This window comes from Temnothorax curvispinosus, unplaced genomic scaffold, assembly GCF_003070985.1.
Source record: "Temnothorax curvispinosus isolate PA1 unplaced genomic scaffold, ASM307098v1 QBEX01006396.1, whole genome shotgun sequence".
NCBI classification, from domain to species: Eukaryota; Metazoa; Arthropoda; class Insecta; order Hymenoptera; family Formicidae; genus Temnothorax; species Temnothorax curvispinosus.
Genome location: NW_020216176.1, coordinates 176,792 through 199,906, shown reverse-complemented (window position 1 = coordinate 199,906; position 23,115 = coordinate 176,792). Strand labels below are relative to the sequence as shown.

At 42.9% G+C, this 23,115-nt stretch overlaps 1 protein-coding gene across 9 annotated transcripts in view; it reads left to right on the top strand.

Annotated features, from left to right (window-relative positions):
- Positions 1 to 23,115, top strand: part of LOC112455823 (polypyrimidine tract-binding protein 1) — a 219,305-nt gene that overhangs the window by 78,351 nt on the left and 117,839 nt on the right. For all 9 annotated transcript variants that reach the window (XM_025018018.1, XM_025018016.1, XM_025018019.1 and 6 more), the window contains one exon: positions 5,902 to 6,006. In XM_025018018.1, coding sequence (XP_024873786.1) covers positions 5,902 to 6,006 — 105 coding nt within the window. The remainder of the gene's footprint in view (positions 1 to 5,901; positions 6,007 to 23,115) is intronic.

Below are 23,115 nucleotides of genomic sequence, written 5' to 3'. Positions count from 1 at the left end.
GCGATAAAGACGTACATTGTGTTCATATCCCTCGTACAGAGTCAGTTATTTTTCCCACATCACCGATATCAGTTATGTTTCATAGAGGATTAATTCTCCCAACAATTGACGGAGAGAAATTGGAAATCCATTTGTTACTTTATTCATTTGTACCGCCTGTCAATTTTCCAAGATAGAATATTCTTGCCTTTATTGTCGTATACTTTGGAAGAAACCGTGAAAAGCTCGTTCGACGTAATTTATGAGACTGCGGACGACAAAGCGAGCTACTTTGATACTTATATATCAGCACACAATTCGTTAGACTAATTATTCATATTATTAGTGCATTGTATTGTATGATAAAGCTAATTAATGACAAATTAACGTGCACTGTATTTAATTGATACATATAGGAAAATGCGCCGATGTAACTTTTTCGTTATGTACAAGTTTTTCGCGCTACCGCGATCGTCTATCAATTTCATACCGGATCGATGGGAACGCATTGGCAGGTTTCTCCCGACCGTAAGATGCAAATGAAACTTCCTAGCTGATGCGCGCGCTAATTAAAGCGAAATTCTCGATCCTCGTATCGACTTCATTAGCAGATAGATATACGGCACCGCGGAGGGAAACACCACTAATGATGCTAGTCACGAGCATATGGCATCGTACCTGGTAGCGTCGATCGGCACCATTATGTACACATCGAACTTTTCATTCCATTGCGACTCTCATAGGAGCGTCGGATTAACCGTTCATTAAGTCCAGTAAATTTTCACACGGGAGTTGCGCGAGAGTGGCGGGCTTGCGTAATATGAAAGATGTCATAGAATCACCGATGTTCTTTTCATCCCATTTTCCTTTGAGCGATCAATTCTCAATGCTGATTTTTTTCTCGGTGTCTTGAAGCAACAGCTTTTTTTTAATACTTTATTTCAAAAGCAGCGTTTGGCGCTTTATATGGATTATTGTAGAATATGTTGTGACTATTGAGATACATAATACAAACGATACAGTATAATAGTTTGATATAGTCTAATACAAACGAGATTACGTTCAGATGGTTATATTCTGTTTTGGGAATACGAATAATTAGTGTGTGGAAAGAAGTTGATGCTAAGGGGGGTCTGCGAATGAAAAATTTGTGTAGTGGGTATCGATTTGAGATGCGGAGGAATGAAGAATCGGAAATTCTTAATTGTGTGTGATAATGAATAGCGCTTTGGGGTAGTAGCTTTTTCGTTGTCTGAAGCCGAAGGACCGTGAGATAAAAGGAATCTTATTTCGTAATCAATTTAAGTCGTGGCAAGTCGAGTTTCTCAAGGAATTTGTCAGCCGCGGACTTATGAAGGATTCTCTAATCTTAAATAAATTTCGGGGTAGGTGAACCGCACACGGTGGGAGATGCAAGACGGGCGATTATCGTAGTCGATAATCCGGTTTCCCATCCGCCGTTTGACCCGACGGAGTTTCGCGAAATTCCAACGCCCGTGAAAGAGAAGACGCAATCCACTTTCGCGGCGCTCTTTGTATGTTTCGAATATCAGATCCCTACCATCCTCTCTGTTCGCGGTTCAGTGACGCCGAAGCACGGCGATCGCAGCGGAAGCGTTTCATCCTAACGAGCGGCTTTAATTTCTGCCCTCTTTCCACGTCATTTGCCCTAGAGGAGGGATCTCGACGAGAATCACGACTCGACGGGGAAACTTCCGTCAAATTATCCAGCTTGTAGGCAAGTCGTGATACAAGTCGCATAAAGGTTCCTCTTATTAGTAATTATAGTCGATATCGAGTCTGCGATCCCGTTACGTCTTGCTTCTTCCATTGCATTCGATTAAATTTTAATCGAAATGAGGACACTCTTACCAAAGTTAAGAATTACGAAAGACCGAGGACCTTTACATAAATTTATATACTTGAAATTGATTAACATTTTTATCAATTTATTTGTTAAGTTTTACTGCTATCGTTCAATTTGTTATATAGGCCTTGGCCTTTGCGTAAGAATTATTTTAATAACCCAGCGTTTCTTCGTTTAGTTTTTCAACGCTTCAACGAAACGAGCTGATATTTAACTCTCATTGGCACTCTATCGATAGTATTCAGTCTTTATTGCGTAACGATAAACCCGTCGCAGGTGCGCGATCAATCGTGGATAAATTTACGTCATCGGACATCATTTGATATTAATAACTTCTCGAGACTGGTGGGGAAGGACGAAACTTTATTCATCAGCGGTAATGTGGCACGCGCGCAGAATCGTAGATATTATAGGAGCAGGTAATATCCAGGAATATGATTCGTACGTAATCCTGCTCCATAAAACGAAGTGATCCAACTCTCCTTGATTTTAAAACCTTTGTAATTTCTCGGCGAAAGTTTCGGTCGGTTGTGTGTCGGGAGCTCGTGTATCCAGAGGTCATCCATCTCGAAAGGCAATAATGGCCCCCGCACCTTCGTCCCGAGCCAGCCAAGCCCTTTCCTTGGCAGCCTATCTTCGGCCAATATTATTTTAGCGACTCTACGTCATGTGTTGCGCATCCGTCCACCACCACCGCCACCGTCGTCGTCCTCGTCATGCTTTGCGCGAGACGATCTACCGAGAAAATTGACCTACCTACGGGCTAGGCAATCGCCGTCTCGTAGCCGTGCTAGCAGAGATAACAGGATCACGGGTTAAGATTGCTTCCGGTAACGGACTTCGACATCTAGATTTCGATCGAAAATTGCACTTTATTTCTTAACGCGCGTACCCCTATCTCCGCTTTTCGGTGATCGAGCGCAATTTAATACGCCCACTCGTGCATTCGGTATTTATTCGTCCGATAGTCATCGGACCCGGATGAGCCCAACGGAGCGTGTCACGGAGTTCTCTTCTTCGATAGCGTCCACGGCCGGGAGAGAGCTCATCGGGCCCGCAGCCGGCGCGTGAGATTGGTTTGTCATCCGAGCGAAGCTCCATCGTTTCCCGGGTACGCTCGCTCGGTGTACCAACGTCCGTCTCCACCCCGTCCACTCCGCGCGGACGATCTTGAGACAATTCCGTGCGGGTCGTCGGGCACGTAAAATGCTCGCGCGCTCTTTCGCCGGGTCGCACGGGAGATTTTCTTTCAACGGAAACATGAAGGACAAAAAAGAGGAAAGAAAAAAAGAAGAAAACGGTGACCGAGAACGGTGACCGAGAGGCGGGGAGGGGAGCGAGAAGGAACGAGACAGCGGCTGCTTCCTGGATTTAAGATCTCGACGATTCGCGAAGATCGAGAGAAAACAACCTCGCGATCCGCGAAGTTGAAAGAAGAAACCGGGGCGGCAATCGGGACGGCGGGCGGTCGGGGGTGGAGAAATGAAGGATGAAAACAGAGGGAAAGAGAGAGAGAGAAAACAGAGTTTGTGACGGGGGTTACGAGGCTCCGAAGCGAAAGGGGAGTTGGCCGGTCCATAATCCATATACGTCCGCGGGAAATAAATAATACACGAGTACCGGGATCGGGGTGGACAGACTCTGCCGGATGTTGGTTAGAGGGGATGAACCCCTATCCCTATATCCGACGAAAATACAGAATCCAAGTTCCTTTTCCACGGCTTGTCTCCACCCATGAGACTCCCCCTCTCTCTCTTTTTCTACGATCGCAAAGAAACGGGGACTTCGTTCCGTATAAGAGCCCCTTCTCGCCGCTCTTTGAACGATATTCCGCCTAACAGCGCGCACTCAATGCGCTGAGAACGCTCGCGATGTACTCTCGTACCTCGTAAGATAAACCGTGTATGAGATGTGCGTCGTCGCAGAGAACGCATCCTCCTAGTTGCACTCTCTCGTGGCTCGAGGTTTTCTACTTTTATTTATTTTTTGAGTTCGGGATAAACACTTCTGCGACTTTCTGCACTCCGTGCGACCGGACGAGTAGATATTACATAACGTACATTTAAATGTATATATACATATATACATATTTTTTTATTGCATTTAATTTGTACGTTTCTGCGTATTTCGCGCGATGCTGTCTCGAGCAGGAAGTATCGCTAAAAACTGCAAGAAGTAATATTTCCATTAAATTTTGAGAAAGTAAAAAGTAATGCTGCTTCGTAAAGTGGAGATTAGATATCCAATTTTCTTTAATTTATGCGAAGAAAGTCGCAAATCATGGACGGCAATTTTCTTGGCTTGCTCTCTCTCAAATCGAAAGAGATCTTCGTAAATGGAAGAAATAGGAGAGGATAATAAAATTGGCGTTTCGTAAACGAGTGAATGCATTTATTTGAATCGGCCAGCAACTTTTCAGTTAACGTTCAAAGAATAACGAAGTCCGGGTTGACTCTCGCGTTCTTTGTTGCCTTATACTATATATGTGACCCGGAGGGTTGGCCGCGAGTGAAGTCTGCCATACGTCGTGGCTCGCTTCCTTTTCCGCTTCGTTCAGACGTCTCTTCTGTCTTTGATCTCGCATTCCGTCTCGATGTGGTCGAAGTCCTCGGTGGTTTTCCTTACGAGTTATGAATTATCTTTCATGCATTTTCGCCCGTGTGAGCCGCGCAGCGAAGACTCTCTCGCTGTCAAAGTTCATCTGCAATATTAACGGACCGTGTCCAACCGCGATTGCATAATACAGCCGGGAATTCGTTAATAAATGCAGCGACGGCGTGGCGGAGAATAAATATTTCGTTGAGCGATACACGATGCATACGACGCGATCCTTTGACGCTGAATGCCGCCGATAAAACCGCAACTGTATAATGAATGGCAGTGCGAATGAAAAAAGTCGTAATCACGAGAAGGCGGGTCTGTCATAAATGAGGAAACGTCACATTCCTAAAAAACTTGTATTATTATTATAGAGAGAGATTACATATTTCCTATATTTTATATTATTATGCAAAATATCTGCTGAATAATGTAACGGTGCGTTTAATGTATAATGAATGGCATGCGAATAAGAAAAGTCGTAATTGCGAGAAGGCGAGTCTCTGTCATAAAACTTGTATTATTTTTATAGATTACATATTTTATATTATTGTACAAAATATCTGTGGAACAATGTAACGGTGTTTAATGTAGATAATCCGTAGAAAAAAAATAATAAGGAGCTTACTAAACACACGTATATAAAGGCACACCATTGATTAAGCTTATCTGTTAATTACTGCTCTTATGAATATAATAGTTTCGTTTACTTATTTCTGTAAATTCCTCTTTGTAGCAATTGCGTGTAGGCCGATTAACGATCTCGAGAGACGAATCGAAAGAAGTTCTTGATGATTCGCAAAAGAGACGAAGATTCATAGGGATTAATTATTATTAATATCTCACGAGGAGGAAACTCCTCGCTCGAGTGACCGCAACGTTTCTCCGCGCGTCCGAGAGACTCCGTCGAGCATTTAAATTCAGACCCGTGTTAAAAGCGTTTTACTACTGTATACGCTTCTGATCCGTTTCTTTTGACCTCAAGTCCGAGATTTATCAGCGCTCTAAGGACGAGACATCGAATGGGATTTCGCTGAAGATCCGCGTTGCTTCTTTCCACTTTTTTAAGTAATCGAAAGATGCTCGACGCGATAATTTATTTCAATTACGCTCAAAGCTTCATGGATAAAATGGGACGGGCGACGCGATTAGTACTCGTGGAATACTAAACCGTCCGTCTTAACGTTACTCCGTAAATATTCTCCAGTAAATATTCTCTTTCGATTCGCATAACGTTGCAATAATGTTGTTATCCGTGCTTCGAAAATATACAATTATAATAATATTCGGAGATCGTCGTAACGTAGAATTCATACAAAAACCTGCGATGCAATATTTCTGAATTACGTTATTGCTCGCTGAACGTAAAATATGCTTGGCGGAAAGTAGAATTTATTGAGGAATCGTCGTGTAAAAAGAGTAATTTTTTTTTACACGGGTGTTTTCTATTGTTGCAGAGGGGTAGTGACGAGCTTCTATCGCAAAGCGGGGCAGTCAGCAATGGTGCTTCAATGAGTCCGCAACCTCATCACGCGGCCGACAACAACAATGACGCCAAGAAGGTGAGTGGTTTTAATTGAAATAAAAGCCAAGTCGAATATTGTGTGTCAGAGTGTCAGATTTTACGGGGCCCAATAATATTTTGAGGCTTTTTAACTCAGGACAGGAGCGAAAACAATCGTATTAGTGATTATTAATAATTATCGTTTATCATTTATGGTGATTCGATAAAAATTTCAAGGAACTTTGAGAAACGGATGATCGCGTAAATTCGTCGAATCGCATTTTATATTTCGTTTCTCTCCGAAAATCCCTCTTTTCGATTTTCGGCGACTGTATAGTAATACGCGCAACATGACGGAATAAAATACAAGGAACGCCGATAACTTCCTTTTGGGTCCGTCCACATTTCGCCGATGGCAGAGCGGTCGTGCGGAGCTTTTTAGAAGAGCTTTTTTTCTCTCTCTCGAAGCTACCTCGGCGGCGAACCGACCGCAACCAGAACGCGCAACGAACCATAAATCATTGCATACCAAAGAGAAATTCGTATGCAGTGACCCCGATTGAAATGCATCCATTGAAATCTGATCGGTCGCGCTTTCGCGTTCCCCGAAGAGTTCTCGCGTTCCTTCCGGCCTTCCCAGTTGCGACGAACGTATGGCTGTCCATCAAAGGGACCGGGAATCGTTTTTTCGGACAAGTCGACTCTCTAACGCTGAATCGCCGCCGCTCGCAGAAATTTTTCGACCAGACGAGAGGAACAAAATGCAAAGGCGGGGAAGACTCGCGAAGGAAAAACTTAAATTTTTTAACATAATCTGTTATTATCGGCGCGCGTTAACGAGAGATATGACAAATATTAATTAGCCTCGTGTGTGCGTGTCGTGAGATAATCGACGACCGATGGACGAAGAGAAATTATCTCGGCGTGTATATAGTTCCGCAGGAAAAATTAATTCCCGGCGCACAGCCCTCGCACGTCGCCTCGAGCCGATGAAAACTGCAGCGCAGCAGAGAGAAAGTGGCCATCCGATAGAGTCTGACGATTATTAATCGATCTACTTATACGGGATCAAAATAAAAGAATGGATGATTTTGCGAATACCATGCATTAAGCAGTCTATTTATGTTTCGCTGAAATTGATAGTCGACTCAGCTGTAAATATTTTATCGGAATATTTAGACAAGAGATGTGTAAAGAAACGGCGGTGAGGGGGGGGGGGGGGAAAGGGAGATAAAGAATTTTTGTGCAGACGTTTAGAATTTTGAGAGATTAAAAAATTCACGCCTTGAGAGAACTGGAAGAATAAGAGGCCGACATTCGTTTCCGCGAGAGAGGGGAAAAATGCGGGCCGTAAGATACAACCTTTTAGCGAGGTAACGTATCTTAATTAATATTTTGCGCGCGCTGCCGTGTGGCGACAGCCGTTTACGGCGGTAAGCTTCGCCTCCACGGTGAGGAGGACGGACAGCACTTTTCTCGCGCACCTGCTCTCGTCACGTATGCTCAACGTCGTCACATGTCGTTTCGACGCGAGGACGGTGGAAAAAAAGAATGGTGAAATTTCCGGGGGACGCGGACGACGACGGCGTGTCTGAAAACCGCACGGGAAAAGCGCCGTGTCTCGGATCACTCGGTTGCACGTGCAACCGCCGGATGTGCCGAAAGTTCGACCTCGTTCCTCGCGTCGTTAATCATTTTCCGTATAGCTGGCAAACAGAAGCAACCCGTGGGCGCGATATATACCTGTAAAGCGCTACGCGCCCGGGCTTTCATTTTCCGCGGAATTTACCGAAATTCCTGTTTAACTGAATCCACGAGTTTGGCGTCACCGAAAAATGCCGATACGGTTTGATTAATAGCCTCGGTCGGAACGCGTAGCCGATCGCCCGTGCGCGTAGTTCGACCGTTCGTATTTTAATCGGGGAAAACGTAATGACCGATGCGCTCTTTAAAGCCCCGAGTTATCTTTTGGCACATGTTTTTATAAATTACGAAGAGAGAGACGTGATGGCCATTTAGCGCGCGGCATAAATCGACGTATCGGGGCAGTAACGCTATATACGCCGCGCGTTATTTCTCTCGACGTTACCGTCATTTTGATCATGACAAACAATGCCATTTGAAAATGTCAGAGCGATCTTAATAGCCTCGTTAAAATAACTGCCGGGGCGCAAGCCGTTTCCCCCAACACCGCGGTCTGACTTTTTAGCGGCTGAATAGACGCGTCTATAAGTACTCCGTCCAACGAGAGATCATGCGGTTGATCAAACGTAAATAACGATAGGGCACAGAGCCGCAACAAAAGGTGGTCGTGTTAAATTATTTTTATTTTTAATAGATATTTTCCAACACTATTAAAAATAAAAATAATTTAACGCGAACACCTTGTTGCGGCTCTGTGCTCTATCGTTATTTACGTTTGATATCAACCATGATCTCTCGTTGGACGGAGTATAAAATAATGTTTTATCCCCCCCTCCTTCCGCATTTGAAATATACATATTAATCACACTAAGTGCATTTTAATTATCACGAAATGTCCGTCGCGAATAATTATGTTCAAAGCGTTCTTTGATACATTGATATTACTTCTTTCGCAGAAATTAAATACTAATTAATTTTGCCGTAATTATATTTGTTGGGAAACGCGCGCGCATCTTCTTTCTTGTCACAAACAACAATGTTACTGTTTTACAGAGCATTTGCGGAAATGAAAATAATCATGCTGTGGCGCGCGGCTGATGTTTTTCACAGCGCGCGCCCGTTGCACAAATATCTCGGCGAGAATGCGAGCGCATTACAATAGCGCAACATGTAACGCAAAACCGTTGTGTCTATCGGCGATCGTTAATGTTCGCGTAGGTGTTTCTTTCTTCTTTTTGTTTGCGCACGCGGACACATGCTTTTTACACGCGCGGCGTCGCGACGCGCGCGAGGACGGTTAGAGCGGCGTGGAGATTCGGTGACAAAGGGCCCGAGCCTTTCGTTGCCCGCGCCTTTTACTTTGAAAACGTACACGCTCTCTACTTTTCGACGGTCTCGACGACGAGAAAAATCCGAGGAAATTATTAGCCGTCGTCGAGTACATGTGTGCGTACTTCGCGTTATTTGAAATCGCAACATTTACGGGGCGCGCGAGAAAATACCGCGCCGAGAAATGCCGTGAGCAGTTACCTACATCAAAGGTAAGGTGGCTCGCCGGATTAGCGCTAGTGTAAGAAAAGCGACGAGAATAACGTTACGAGGAAGATTTTGAAAGCGAAACGCACTTAACGAAACGCGCACGTGGTTGTAAGCGACTTATGACGAGTGACTGCCTAAAATTATTGCGGATACGTTTCGATTTTATCTCCGAGACAGGTCTTAGGGCATGCATCCCCATAAAGGAAGAAATAGCGGAACGGAATTAAAACGGAATTCCTTTGATTGGCTAATAATCCCATCTTGAGATCCCCCACCTGGAGATTAGCCAATCAGAGCAATTCCGTTTTAGCTCCGTTCCGCTATTTCTCTCTCCATGGGGATGCAGCCTTAGAGCTGCTCCCGGAAAAAACTTAAAAAATTCTTATTTTGGAGCCTACAAAGCAATTCGTGTGGCGATTTGTCGGCTTCTTTCTTAAACATAGCCGGAATAGCGGCGAAACCTTTTCTCGAAATTGACCCTGGCCGGAGCAATTTCGCCCCCCGACCTACGCGGTATATATTTCTGGACGGCGCTGCCATAACACGTATGCCTCTCTCACTTAATATAAATTGGTGTTCGGGAAAAAGGTCTAGAGGGTGCGATTTATCAGTGAGGAAATCGAACTCACTGCTCGCCATCACCGTGTAATCCATTAAGGGTAAGAAAAGTTGATTTCTCGAAGGGGGACAAGAAGATTGCGATTTCGTTCCAAGAGAAACGGCATTTTTTTCATCATAAGGAAGGTGCGCTGTCATTATCCCCTCTCCCTCCGAAATTTGGACACCGATCGACGTACATCAACCGCTTGCTATGTATTATTGCGCGCGATATGTCGGCTGTTTTTTTTTCCTTCCTTTCTCTTACTCTTTTTTTATGGGTGTTCTACTTTTCCGCGCCAAAATTCTTCACGTATTTTCAACATTTGTTTTTCCTTCACCGAACGTCTTCGACGTCTTACTGACCTAGGAAGATTTTCGAGGTTTTTGTATTATTTCTTTATTAAGTCACACGGCTTTTTGTCGTACATTAAAAATTGAGACAGAAATTATACTTCTTTTTAAATCAATTAACTGACTTGTTTAATTTATTTGTAATACGCGTTTGCGATAAAAAAAGAAATCACACAAATTAATCTCGCAGTAAGAAAGACGATGCGTCGAAGAATGCCATTTCCGCAATGCTTGTGGAGTGAAAATCCGCGGGTGCGAAGAGTCGACCTTCCTGAAGCGAGGAAAAAGGAAGGGCACGAGAAAAGGCGGGAAATTCTCTTTCTCTTGAAGGCACGGCGTTGCGGGCGGATGGTGAGAGAGGGTGGAATGGGGACGGTGGAAAAAGGAAAAGAGTTCTGCCGATGTTCGCGTAGACGGTCTGAAGAGGTACGCTCGAAGCTCGTAGAAGCTCCCATTCATTGCGTCTTGCAGGCTGAATAAAGCTCCGAAAGGGGAGGAAAGCAGGGGAGAGAGAGAGAGGGGGGGGGGAAGCATACAGCTTTTCCGCAGCCTCCACCGTCATATTTCCACCTACCTTGCCTTCGGGGCTTTCCTCTCGATATCAATCGCTCCGGATTCGCCTTCAGATTTGTCCTTCTCTTCAGCAAATCTCCGCGGAACGACTGTTCCCATCCGGTTGGGGATACCGTATCAATCGAGGACGAGTCGAGTCCCGGGACGGTTTTCTCGATCGTCGCCGGTCACTTAGGATTCTTTACCCAACCCTCCAACGGCAGGATGTCTGTAAGTGGCAGTCTTTTGTATGCTTGTCTATATCGCGAAAGCAGTTGCCCCCGCGCTTTTCGCAAGTACGACAGTATTACTTTTAAAAAAACATTCTCTCGCGAATACGTAGAATATGTACACAATGCGGGATGTGCGCGACGCAATTAATGCAACGTAACGCGTAACGCGGAAAGTGGTGATACCGCGATGATGATTCGCGGCGGGTCGATATAACGCTTCTATCCTTGCTTGGACGGACGCACACACCGAGAAATTGTATAATATAATATTAATTCTATAACGTTGCTAAGTGGATGTGTATCCGCTTTAATCTGGATTTTTAATTCGCTCTGTAAGATCCCGTCTAGCGTGAATAATCGCGTTTGGGAAACGCGGATTAAATGCGGGTATATAAATTGATTAGTTGCACGCTCGGCTTAATGAGGACCGTGTAATTTACATTCCGGCCGTTGTGAATTGCTAATTTTAATAATCGCGAAACTGGACTCACTGAAACGTAAATACTTCTCTATCAGCGTCCCATTTCCGTTTCGTAAATAACGCTCCATATAGAATTAATATCGCAATTTGTATTTCCATCAGTCGGAGAGCGGCTTGATGAAGGCCATGACGAAATTCTTTCCAAAATTCAGCGTTTAATCTTCCACCGAACTCTCTGTGTGCGTTTTATGAATCATCAATTAACTTTCCGTAAATCGCGTTTTATCAGAAACGAGAGACAAACAAATGTATAAATAATATCAATGTTCCCGGTAACATTTTTGCACTTAAATGGAATTTAAATCTAGTTGTGTTTGACCTACGAGTACCAAGAATAATTAAAATTAACTGTCACCAAAAACATATCTGAAAAATTATAGATAGTAAAATAGAAAAAAAAAACATTATATCTGTATAAGACTCTATTACAAAAATAAAATCTGCAGTTTTGTTCGTTTTCAGCAAGGCTGTTAATTTCTCTGCGCGTCGACACTATTCGGTTCTGTTCGAATATCCTTAAATTTCGTAGGGCAAAGGACGAGATCTTAGGACGAGCCGTTCGGGTCGCGCAAAAACTGCTTTGGCGTGCTCGCCACTCCGCTTTATGAGGGCGACAACGGATTCTTCTTTGTCCCCGTTTCTTTTTGATGTACAATTTTCTGCCTCGTTCCATCCCATTATCCACGAATGGTAGCCATGTCACTACTTAAACGCGCGTTCGCGTGCTTATCCCTCGTGCCTGGACACACTAGACGACCAAAAGGAGAGAGAAAGAGAGGGAGAGAGAGGACACTAGGAACATGGCTTCGTTAAGTGTTACAACATAGTCGATTTTATTGGCTCTTCGCGACCCTTTGCTTTTCTCTCTCAATCATTTTTGACGACACTTGTGATGATCCTATAACATTTGTGTTCCATAATTAATATAATTTGGAAGGAATACATGTAATCAATTGAAGAAATTAAATTAATGTTTTATTTTATGAAAAAGAAAAACTATATGACGCATATATTATACACTCTTCTAGCTCTCTCTTTCTCTCTCCTCTCTCATTTTGAATTCTTATTTGTATATTACAAAAGGGCTTAAAAAGTTTAGAACCAATATTGGAACGTGTTTTATTTTCAAGAAAATAATTTAGTCGTCGTGCTATAATTTGAATTACAATTACGGTATATCGTACCGTAAATATACATGCCTTCACGCATATAAATATTTTAGAAGACGATTTATGTCAATCACAAGTATGTATTCCTCCATGACTTCGTAAGATAGTTATGTTAAGATTGAATACTTATTCTGACGATGTTGCGGTGCTTCCATTTTCTCGATTAAGGACGACAGAAGGTCAGCGCCAACGACGTTTTCGTCGGGCAAGCCGTCGCTTCCGAGGCGGCAACCTAATTCCGAAAGGGCCCAAGGAAGCCACAATTGAATCCTTTTATTGCCGTGCCGGTTTTTTTAAACGGTCTTAAACTGACGAGTAGAGAAGTGCTTCAAATTAAGAGGCAAACTCCTATACTTAAGTAGGAACTTCGGTATACCTCATGTGAGTTTTGTGTTGCACAAGAAACAAGACATTGTAATTACTATAAATTTCTCCTTATGCTTAAGACATTAAAGAGACAGGAGATTTTTTAAAATTTTGTTAATTAAAAAAAATATCTTATTAATTTTGCAACGATCAAAATGAACTCAAGAGAAAGAGTTTGGGAAAGAAGTTATATCCACTTAATATTTTTGTCGGAAAAATTTCTACCGATGCATCTGCGCGGAATCAATTGTAGATTCCTCGTTTCTGCATTCCCCGCTAAAAGAATGTCCATGTTCTTCCACGTGCTTACTATACCAGATACCAATAAGTTGACGTAGCCCATGGGCGTGCACGTCGGTAGCGGCGAAGTATTCGAGATTGCTGACTGCGCACACGCGAAGTTGCCCCTGTTCCATTCTCCCTGGCGAATCCCGGAATTTTATATTAAAAACGTGTATATACAGGGCTATATACGTATACGTATACACGGGCGGCAACGGGGTGGGTCAATCACCGACGCGGGACGTCTGAAACCGGACTAGAACTTCTCGCTGGCGTGTCTGACATATTTCATGTCGGAATGTTTCTCTCCGAATGCACCGGAACGTCGGGCACGATTTTCGAATGCCAGCCGTCCCTCGTGTTGGATAATCTCGATTTCTCGATTTAAGAACGGCAGTATCGTATGGCGCCGCGCCCGAGCAAAGTATCGCTCTCTCTCTCTGGCATGTTCGCCCGATCGAGCAAATATTTCTTCTTACGGCGATTAGTTCGAGTTGCACGTAGTTGAATACATATTTTGGACTTCGCTTTTTTTCTTTTCTTTTCTGGTTGAAATGTAATCTTGAAATAATAAATGATAACTTTATTTATTGATCGCGTATTAGAGTGAAGTAAGCTTTGGTCTTTTTTAAGGTACGACTTTGCACACACAGGTTTAAAATATAAACATATCTTGTGTGAAACGATTGATCTATTTAATTCACACGTTTGTAATATTTTGAACGGAATTTCGATCGCCTTTTGTATACAGACTCTGTCTATCTGTTCAAAATTGGATGAGAGACGGGACTGCGTCGCATTTGGAAACATCAATTAATAGAGCTTATGTCAAATACAAGCGACGTCAAAATCGAAATAGACGATGAAGGGGATTGTCGAATTAGGTTACGACTGATCTGAGCCACGATGCGACGGGTCGGGAAATAGACGACCCGTGGTATTCCCACAACGATTATTGATGGCGATCTTGTATTTAAAAATACATCGTCGCGTCTGCAATAAAGAAAATAAGTGCATCTGAGAAAAATTAGAAATATCGAAAATATCATTAAAATTATTATTAGAGTTAAAAGTATGATTTTTATTTTCACTCATATTTGCATTATATCATATTTTTCTTTCACATCGAGATATAAAGTCAGAAAATTTCTATAAAAAGTTTTTTCTTTATTTAATGACTTATCCTTAATTCAGTTCGTTGAATAGCTTTTCTGTACAAATGACTTCCATTCGTTGCATAGTACAATTGTAAAATACCTGATATATCTATAGCCGCGTCAATTACGCGATTACAGACGCTCTGTCATCCCTAGAGCCGCACGACAGGTTGATATCGAATAAAATCTCGAGACCGGCGAAACGAAGCCAAGGAGCATAAATAGAAGAAAAAGCGTTCTTTGTGAGCGACCGCTCGACTTCGCCAATTTGCTTCGCTTCTTCACCATAGCCACTGTGCACGTGCTCTCTCCCTCTTCTTTCTCCCGTTCTCTTCGACTACCAATATAGATCCGCGGTGCTCGACGTCGACGTATATAATCGCCCACAAGGCAACAGGCAACGACAACGATAGGGCAGCGCGCGGGGTCGGTAGCATCAGCCCGGAAGGTACAAAAGAATCAAAGCCCCGCCGACGTAATGGCGGTATGTCCGGCCAGTAATATTACGAATGGGCTGTGCTTTCGGTCGAAGTGACCTCACAAAGCTGTCGTTTAGATAAATTGCTTCTATCCTTCGAGTATTGCCATGTGAATCGCACGAGCGATACGAGTGAGCGACGATTGACGGTCCGTTTCCCTTACGGGATGACCGTTACAGGGTGCGCAGAACCAAGATTGACGCGCTGAACGCGTGACATGGTTTTATTAAGGTAATACATATTTACGACATCGATAAATATGTATATTTTTACTTATTATTATAAAATCAAATTAAGGAAATGGCCGTTAAACGATCAGGACTGGATCTTGGTTGCCTAATAAAATATTATTCGCGTAAATTTTACGTACAATTCTTCGCGTTGGCAAACCTTAGCAAATTATTTTTAAAAAGTGATAATTATATACCGTCTTAAAATATAATTGTAAAATAAATATTTTGAAATTATATCCCAAGTAATATGTCAAGCAATTGCAACATTATGTCTACAGTTAAATATCTACTGTAAATTATATCCGCGTCTGTATAACTACGCTGACAGATGATAACAATCGACCTCCATATGAAATGTCGGCGATCGAAATGATCATCTTTATCTTGTTAGCGGACAAGCAGCTGTCGAGTGAACCGAACGTTATTTTCTCCGGTGGGGAGGAAAAAATTTTACGCCCTTATTACGGGTTTAATGCACTGACGTCACATTTGCTAACGAACTCGATAACGATGAAAGTAGTAGCGTTAACGATACTCGGACGACGCCCTCGACTATCTTTACGACGGCTTTTATTTGCCGGATAAGCAGCAGCTGCGGAAACGTTTTCTCGCGCGCAACGGAAGCACGCCACTTATCGAGAGGAACGGGAGGAAAAAGCGCTGTGGAGCGCGAGGCTCGTCATTCCCTTTCTGCGACGCGCGTAGTCGGCTTGAAAATGTGAAGGTGCGACGATGAATTTATCGACGTCTGTCGACGCGCGCGAGAGCTTTAAAGCAACCTCCGGTTGGTAGACAAGGAGGGAATATTTCCATACCGGCGGGCGAAGAGAGAATTTCGTCTCGGCGTTCGCGAGACAACGATCTTTTGTCATTGTCCACGATTATCGTAGACTCGACGTTATTCAATCGTATTATTCATTTCCAAAGCGAATCTTACAAATTCGCGTTCTGCTCATTGTTATACAATCCGTGCGTTTACGTCGTGAATCTTCTTTCTTTTTAAATTCGACGCGGATATCGCGTGACGTGATAAATCACGCAGAGACACGCAGAGATTAGGACAAGCGCGACATGGAACTCGTACAAAGTGGTGTGGAACGAATAACAAGATTCCTATTGAGATTCAAAGCCGCTGGAGCCGTGCCAAGCCGCGCCTTCCGAAAACACGGGTAAAAGTGCATACGTGCATACACACGTAGGATACATTCGTTTCGCGAATAGCCTGCGCAAATCGCAATCCCGTATCGATATTATCACTCGAATACGTCCTCATTAATCATTTGTGGTACCCTGCAATCGTTCCTTATCCAGGATATTAATTCCTTTTTGTCATATCTGATGTAAATAACAAAAATTAATATCTCTTTATTCCATTTCTTCGTCAAAGTACCAGCTCGCGATAATATATACGAATTTAGCTAGTTGAGAAAGCGTGTTTGGAACATCAAACATTTTTTTCCTCGCGACGTCTCATTTTTTTCCCCGCAATTCTTCTTTTCTCTTCTGAATTTTGATGCGCAGTCAATGAAGCGTGCATTTCAGGAGCGTAACGAAGTTGGCGGTTTCTTCTAACGAGTGGTCGTAATCATGCCGCGCCTGAAGTATCTTGAATTGCGGGCTGCGTTCTGAATTGTCCGCGTCCTTCTTCTGAAACAAAAAAGTAAAAGAAACATTTTGATATTCGTCTGAAAAGACGCGGAATTTTTTACGGTTTCTCGAGTACCCTTTGAGAAACTCTGAGCTCACGTGAAACTACGTTATTTTTATTTTACGGAATTATCTAACGTATAATGCATATCACGTATTATTTTAGCCGTTAGCAATTGTTCAATTTACTTTTCCTCGTAGATAAAACAGCCGCTGTAATTATAAACTCTGTACGCGAGTAATTAGTCTACCATTCAAGAGACGTCATATCTTCGTACGTGTAAATGGAACGATGAGCTAGAAACAAAACCGCAACCTTGTAATATTTTCTTTTATGACGAGGCATGATTCTAAAAGTTTACCTACCAACTTTATTTATTTTTGCAATGTACAATTTTTACCTCTTTAGCGGAAAACAATTTAATTCGATTATTACATAGTAAATATTCATTCGGACGATTATGAAACTATAAGATATGACTAAAATAATTATTTTTACAAATATCTGAAAAGTATCTATATATTTATGCGGAATATTCATTTAAACTAAATGCGATTTTGCAATTATTAATATTTATTATAAGAAAATATTTTGGATTGCGCCAGGATTTCTGCTTACGGAGTACAGATTTCAAAATTAATTAACATGTAATCTAATATTAATCGGATTTTGCCAGCCGGATACTAATTAAATCATTATTAACTAAGCCGTAACTATGCATATGTGCCGGAAGAGACTCTGATAATGTATCAGTGATTATAGTTATATTGCAGTGTTATTAATATTCGTTATTAATAATAATTTAACCATAAGAGAGATATTAATTATGGTATTGATAGATTATTAAATTAAACTTGATTAAAGTATACTGACAAATTTGATTAAATAGAGAGGCCTTTAATGCCATAATATTTCTCGGAAGGACTGCATGGGCGATCATGGACTAGAACGTCCAAAAACTCGTTAGAATTCACGAATTTACAGCAATTTTTCAATATAATACGAATTTAAATCTTCAATATAACATATTACATTTAAGATTCTCAGTAAAAATATTTTAATGAATATCATCTTTGACTTAAATCGGTTTACTTTGTCACGATTCTCGCGGAAATTCGGAAGTTTTCCACCGTTTTTCTCGCGCAGACGTCGAATCACCGCGTCGTGAATCATAGCCGGCTCGTTAATACATCGACAGATACTTTTCTCTTATATGCTTGCGTACATAACGTCTTTATTTTGAATTTATCCGACGCGTGCCTCGGATCGAGTTCCCGAACTTACAACGCACGTACAAACGATAACATCCCGATGAACCCCTTTAGGCTGTCGGAACTTACTCTTATGTTTGAACTTGTTCCACATGCTGGAGATTCTAGAGCAAATAGAGCTCCTCTGCGGTATTAATCGTAGCGAAAAGGGAGATTCAGACGTAATCAGACTTCGAAAGGCTTTGAGCGTCGTTTCACAAACGTATATCTAAGGTGATTAATATTAATAACGATTATAATATAAATATAATTTTTTTTATACCGCTTTTCAGTGCACAAAGGATAATGTGGTTGACGGTACGAAAATTGATATAATGAAAAGATATTTATAGGAACAGATCTACAGAGGCCATTTGTCAAAGAAACGATAATGGGACTAGACAGGGAATAGACAGAGAAGGCATGGACATAGGACCGAATGAATAATAATTTTACTGTCGAGTGACAGCTCGTTCTTTCGTTTGCACTTAATCGAGATCAACTGATACGGTGATGACATTGTAATAATCTATTTGATCCCGAACATGTCGACAGGTTCAACGTAAGTCGACGTCGCGTCGTTACCTACCGCGTCATTAAGTTTATGTATACGGAGATCGTAATTTGGTGTTTAATAACTCGAGCGATCGCGTCGCACGAAAACCGGATAACAATTAAGTAGAATGAAAATATAATTTGCAATTAAGGCGTTCGTACGACGCACTACGTTAATAATATCTAAATAATTTTAATTTATAGTATTAGCTTTCATCGAGTTGCAGAGTTTGCAATGTAGTTCACGATGCAGTTTGCTAATCACACATTGCAGCTTTATTTGCATGGTTCAGTTTACGCTTGCCCGAAATCGCAATTATTTTTGATCGATATCATTTCATTACAAAGTTACCAAACAAACGCACGGTGAAAATTGATTCAACTATAGTTTTATATATTTATACGTCGCCAACGTTTTATTGACATCATCATTACAGTTTCAAACTAGCGTCGACCCATATTATAAAGAATTCATTTACTTCGATTAATCGTCGGGCTAGGTTCGCGCCACCTCAGTTTCACTAATCGTTCGCGTGTCTCTCAGCGGAGCGGATTAGGTCTTTGTCGTCGCAAATGAGCGCGTAATCGATTCGAAACGACGGCCAGGAGCGCGACAAAGCCCGCCTCCTTCTCGCGCAGCGCGGCTCATTTTGCGGCAAAGAAAGATGAGGTGCACGATTAATCACGTTGTCGTGGCACAAACTGGCCAAGTTGGCGTATCCAAATATTCATTGTATCGCCCTGTGCACACGCCGGCGTCACGCTGGACGGTGGACATAAAGGGGTGAGAACGTGCGCACGAAGGGTGAACGGTTCATCAATAACCAGCGCTCTCCCGCCGTTCCATCGTACGTCCCTCGAGTCTTTCCGAGCTTCACTCCTCGTAAAAGCAATGAAAATGTAGAAGTCCCCCATCACGATATTCTACCAATTTATTAACCAACCCTGTCTTTACCACGTCGTTCCTTCCCCCCGCTGCCGTGCCTCGCGTCGATATTAACTAAATGAAACTCAGTTTGCGATTTGGCGATTTCACGGAGTAACTCTTATATTGACAGGTCCTTTACGGCGAACAGACTATTGCGTGCCGAATGCATATTTATGGCAAGTTAAAGCTTTCTTGCCGGAGGTAGAAGTTTGGAACGAATAGCGCGATCCCCGGTAAATTTAGTGATTTCATCCTGCTCAATCTCGGAACTCGGTCGTATTTCTCTCGCGAGGAATTCTTAAACTCGTCGGTATAATTATATCGTGAAACGCTATCATCCGCTGTACAGTCAAAATTGGCTCGCATAATATGTAGATTCATCCAAGCCCCGCGTTATTATCCGTCCGAGATTGCGGTACCCGGGAAAATGCATTGAATCTACGATCAATTATTCGCGAAAGTTTGATTTGATTTTAAGACGGCGCTCCGCGCGATTAAGACATTTACGCTTCTCGCCCAATCTCTCGATCGATCGTGATGGTCTATCTCGCGAGATTGATTCCTCGTTAATCTTTAATCAGATCGCGCTCACGATCGCGACGATCGCAGATTTGATAATACTCGTGTTTAAATTCGTTCCATCCGATTCGTGCATCATTTATTGCTTCGCCGCGTACAGACATCGCCGGCAACGAAGAAAGATGATGAAGAAAGGACAGGTACATATTCTCGTGTCGCGGTAACGGGCGACAAATCAATCTTTCCCACAATTCAATTATTCGTGCGATCTGGGACGCGAAATCGCACGAGTGTCACGGTGCATTTTGCATTTGCATACGCAATAATATCGCACGCTCAAATCGGTTGATCGTATTTCGATTTTAATGTCTTTTTAACATTTTATACCATTGCTCATCCCTTCTCTCCCGTTTTTCTCGCGAGATGAAATAAATAACATCTGCCCTGATCCATCGATTGGATATTTAATATCGATTATTATCGCGCTATTGTGTAGCCATTACAAAAAAATGCTACATACAGTGCTACATGCATTCATTGTCAGCGACTCAAACAGCAAAAATCCAAAAATCTGGTTTTAAAAACCACAATTTATTTTTCCATTGTTAATTTACGATATTCGCGCTTATATGATCGAAGCTCGTATGACGTAAAAAACATTTTTGCGTTTTGCTGTAAAATTATATGCGCTAAAAATTGTTATTATTATTTAGACATTTTGCGAAGAAGCGATTATTGTAAAAAATGTTTTTCACAAGAACGGTATACACACGCAATTGGTATCGTTTTAAAAGTTTGCTGAACCGTCCCGAAAATCTGTCGATAGCAACACGTTTCTATCGGCGATCGAGCGTGTTGAATCGACGAGAGAAAAGGAATAACGAGCGAATTTTTTGCTGAAGGTAAAGGAAAAGATAGTCAAGTTAGCCGAAAAGGAAAGAAGGAAGAGAGAGAGAGAGGGAAAGAGGGAGGTAGAGACAGGAAGAGAGACCGAGCGGTGAGATTGCAGATTGTCGAAAGGACGCGCGGAGGGTTGGGATCTCCCTAGGATAGCCAAGGGGATGGTGTCAGATCCGGCTGGATGGAGAGACGGCGATGTAATGCATATTGACGTTTTGCCGATAATTCCCGCGGCGTCCCCGGCGCTAGGCGTCGAATGAGGAAACCCCGGGCCACAAGAGCGTTTTGTGGCGCGAAGTCTGCGGATAGAATGCGTTTCCGGGATGAGGAAACGAGAGTGGGTAAATCGGGTCTGGTCGGGCGGTCAGAGGAGCAAGATGTTCCAGGATAATGGATACCGCTTCTCGATCGAAGACTTCGCCGAGGGTTGAACGAACTCCCTCTTTCTCTGTTTCTCTCTATCTTTATCTCTCTTTCCCTTACGTGATTCTTACTTCTCCATTTCGTCATTTCGAGTAGGATGATCGAAATCGATTCATCACGTCGAGCATGCTTTAAAAGTCAATCGAGAGATTTGTATTTTTATAAACTGCTCGCCAGTTATGGATGATGCAAATTGTTCGAAGAGCCGATCGAGATTTTATACTCCGGGTATTTTTATTACGCGAATAATGCACGGTGTACGCGTTACCGTTCGTGCGTTCGCGCGCGACACCAGAGCACGGACGATATACTCCGCTATTTTTTATAGACATATGTGTTTGTTTAACATTTAACAAAATACGTCGGGCGGCGTATTCATAAACACCGATGGGTCGCGACCAACCGTGTTGATCACCATCATCACGCTTGCTTGTTTTCGCGTTTCGGTGCGCGCGTGCGATTTCCACCGCGGCGCGGCATGGCACATCGCGGGCTGTGACAAATTTTTTTCTCTAACCACTTTGACGTTCGACGCGACCGGGGAAAAATTTCTAAACGCTTGCGAGCGATATTATTTTTTTTTGCCTCCCGACTATCGAGTTACCGCTCTCGCGTTGCAATTGTCGAAAACGCGTGAGCAATTGTACACTCCTGGACGCTGCCCTGCGTGCAAATTATTCCCCAAATGCAACAACTTCGTATCGTGTAATCAAGCGAGAACGGTTTACTGCGTTATTTTCAGTTCGGAATCATCCTTCAATATTACCGATCGCGTGTTTTACATAAAAAAGAAAAACCGATACGTAGAACCGGACGCTCAGGTTAAAATATACACAAAGTTATTGCAATTACGATTTAATGTAGACATTATGATTTTATTAATTATTTGAGATTTAATGTGCTCGAATCGTCCAATATTTTTCGTCGGCCAATAATTACAAAATAAATTGGCTTCGAAATCGTGAAATTTATTATTAAAAATTAATGTGGTAATCGTATTGCATGTATCGATAAAACGGGCTAAATAAACGATGAAGAATTTGCCGGTATGCCGGGGAAAAATGGATTTGACACGTGACTGCGGAAAAAGAAATTAAAAATAATACCCATTGTTTTTTGCTATAAGCGCGCAGCCAGTTCTCGGTGCGTTTGGTCACGTATTTGTTGTAAAATTTACCCGATCGTATTTACCCCGATCGGCTCCTCGATCGTTTCGCCAAAACAACCCCTTCATCCGTACAGCCCTCGGCATATGAAATTCGATCGAATTAATTAATCCGCAGTGGCAGCCGCCGTTACACTATATATATTCGCGTTTTGCACGACGGGCTCGCAAACGGTTAATTTTGCGAGTTCGTCGCAGAACGAGAGAGAGAGAGAGAGAGTGAAGGAGAAAGAGATCGCTGCCGGTCGCGGGGGATGAAACGGGAGGGTTGCGGAAAGCCAGGACAGCGGAAGAGCGCTGTAGGGAAAAAAAAGAGGGACAAGTGTCCCATCGAAATCGATACTGCGGCTCGCCTTCATCAGAGTCAAAACCCGCACGATGATTGGCGATCGGTGGGGTCGCGAGAGCGCGCGCGGGTGCGATCGGCTGGCTGCCGTTGGGCGCTGCTGCGGGGGGACAGGGAACCGTACGAGATTGCAGGACGGAGAAGAGGGATGGAAGCTGATCGTTTGTACAACTGTACGCGGGAGACCAGGTGGTGGTTGCCCGCGGCGCGGCGGGTCCGCGCCAAGCCAAACAGAAAATAACTCATTATTGGCGTTAATTAATATCGAGAACGGGCGCCCGCACGTTCCCAACGTTCGCTCCTACCCAACCTCCCTCTCTTCCTCCCTCCCTTTCTTCCTCCCTCCA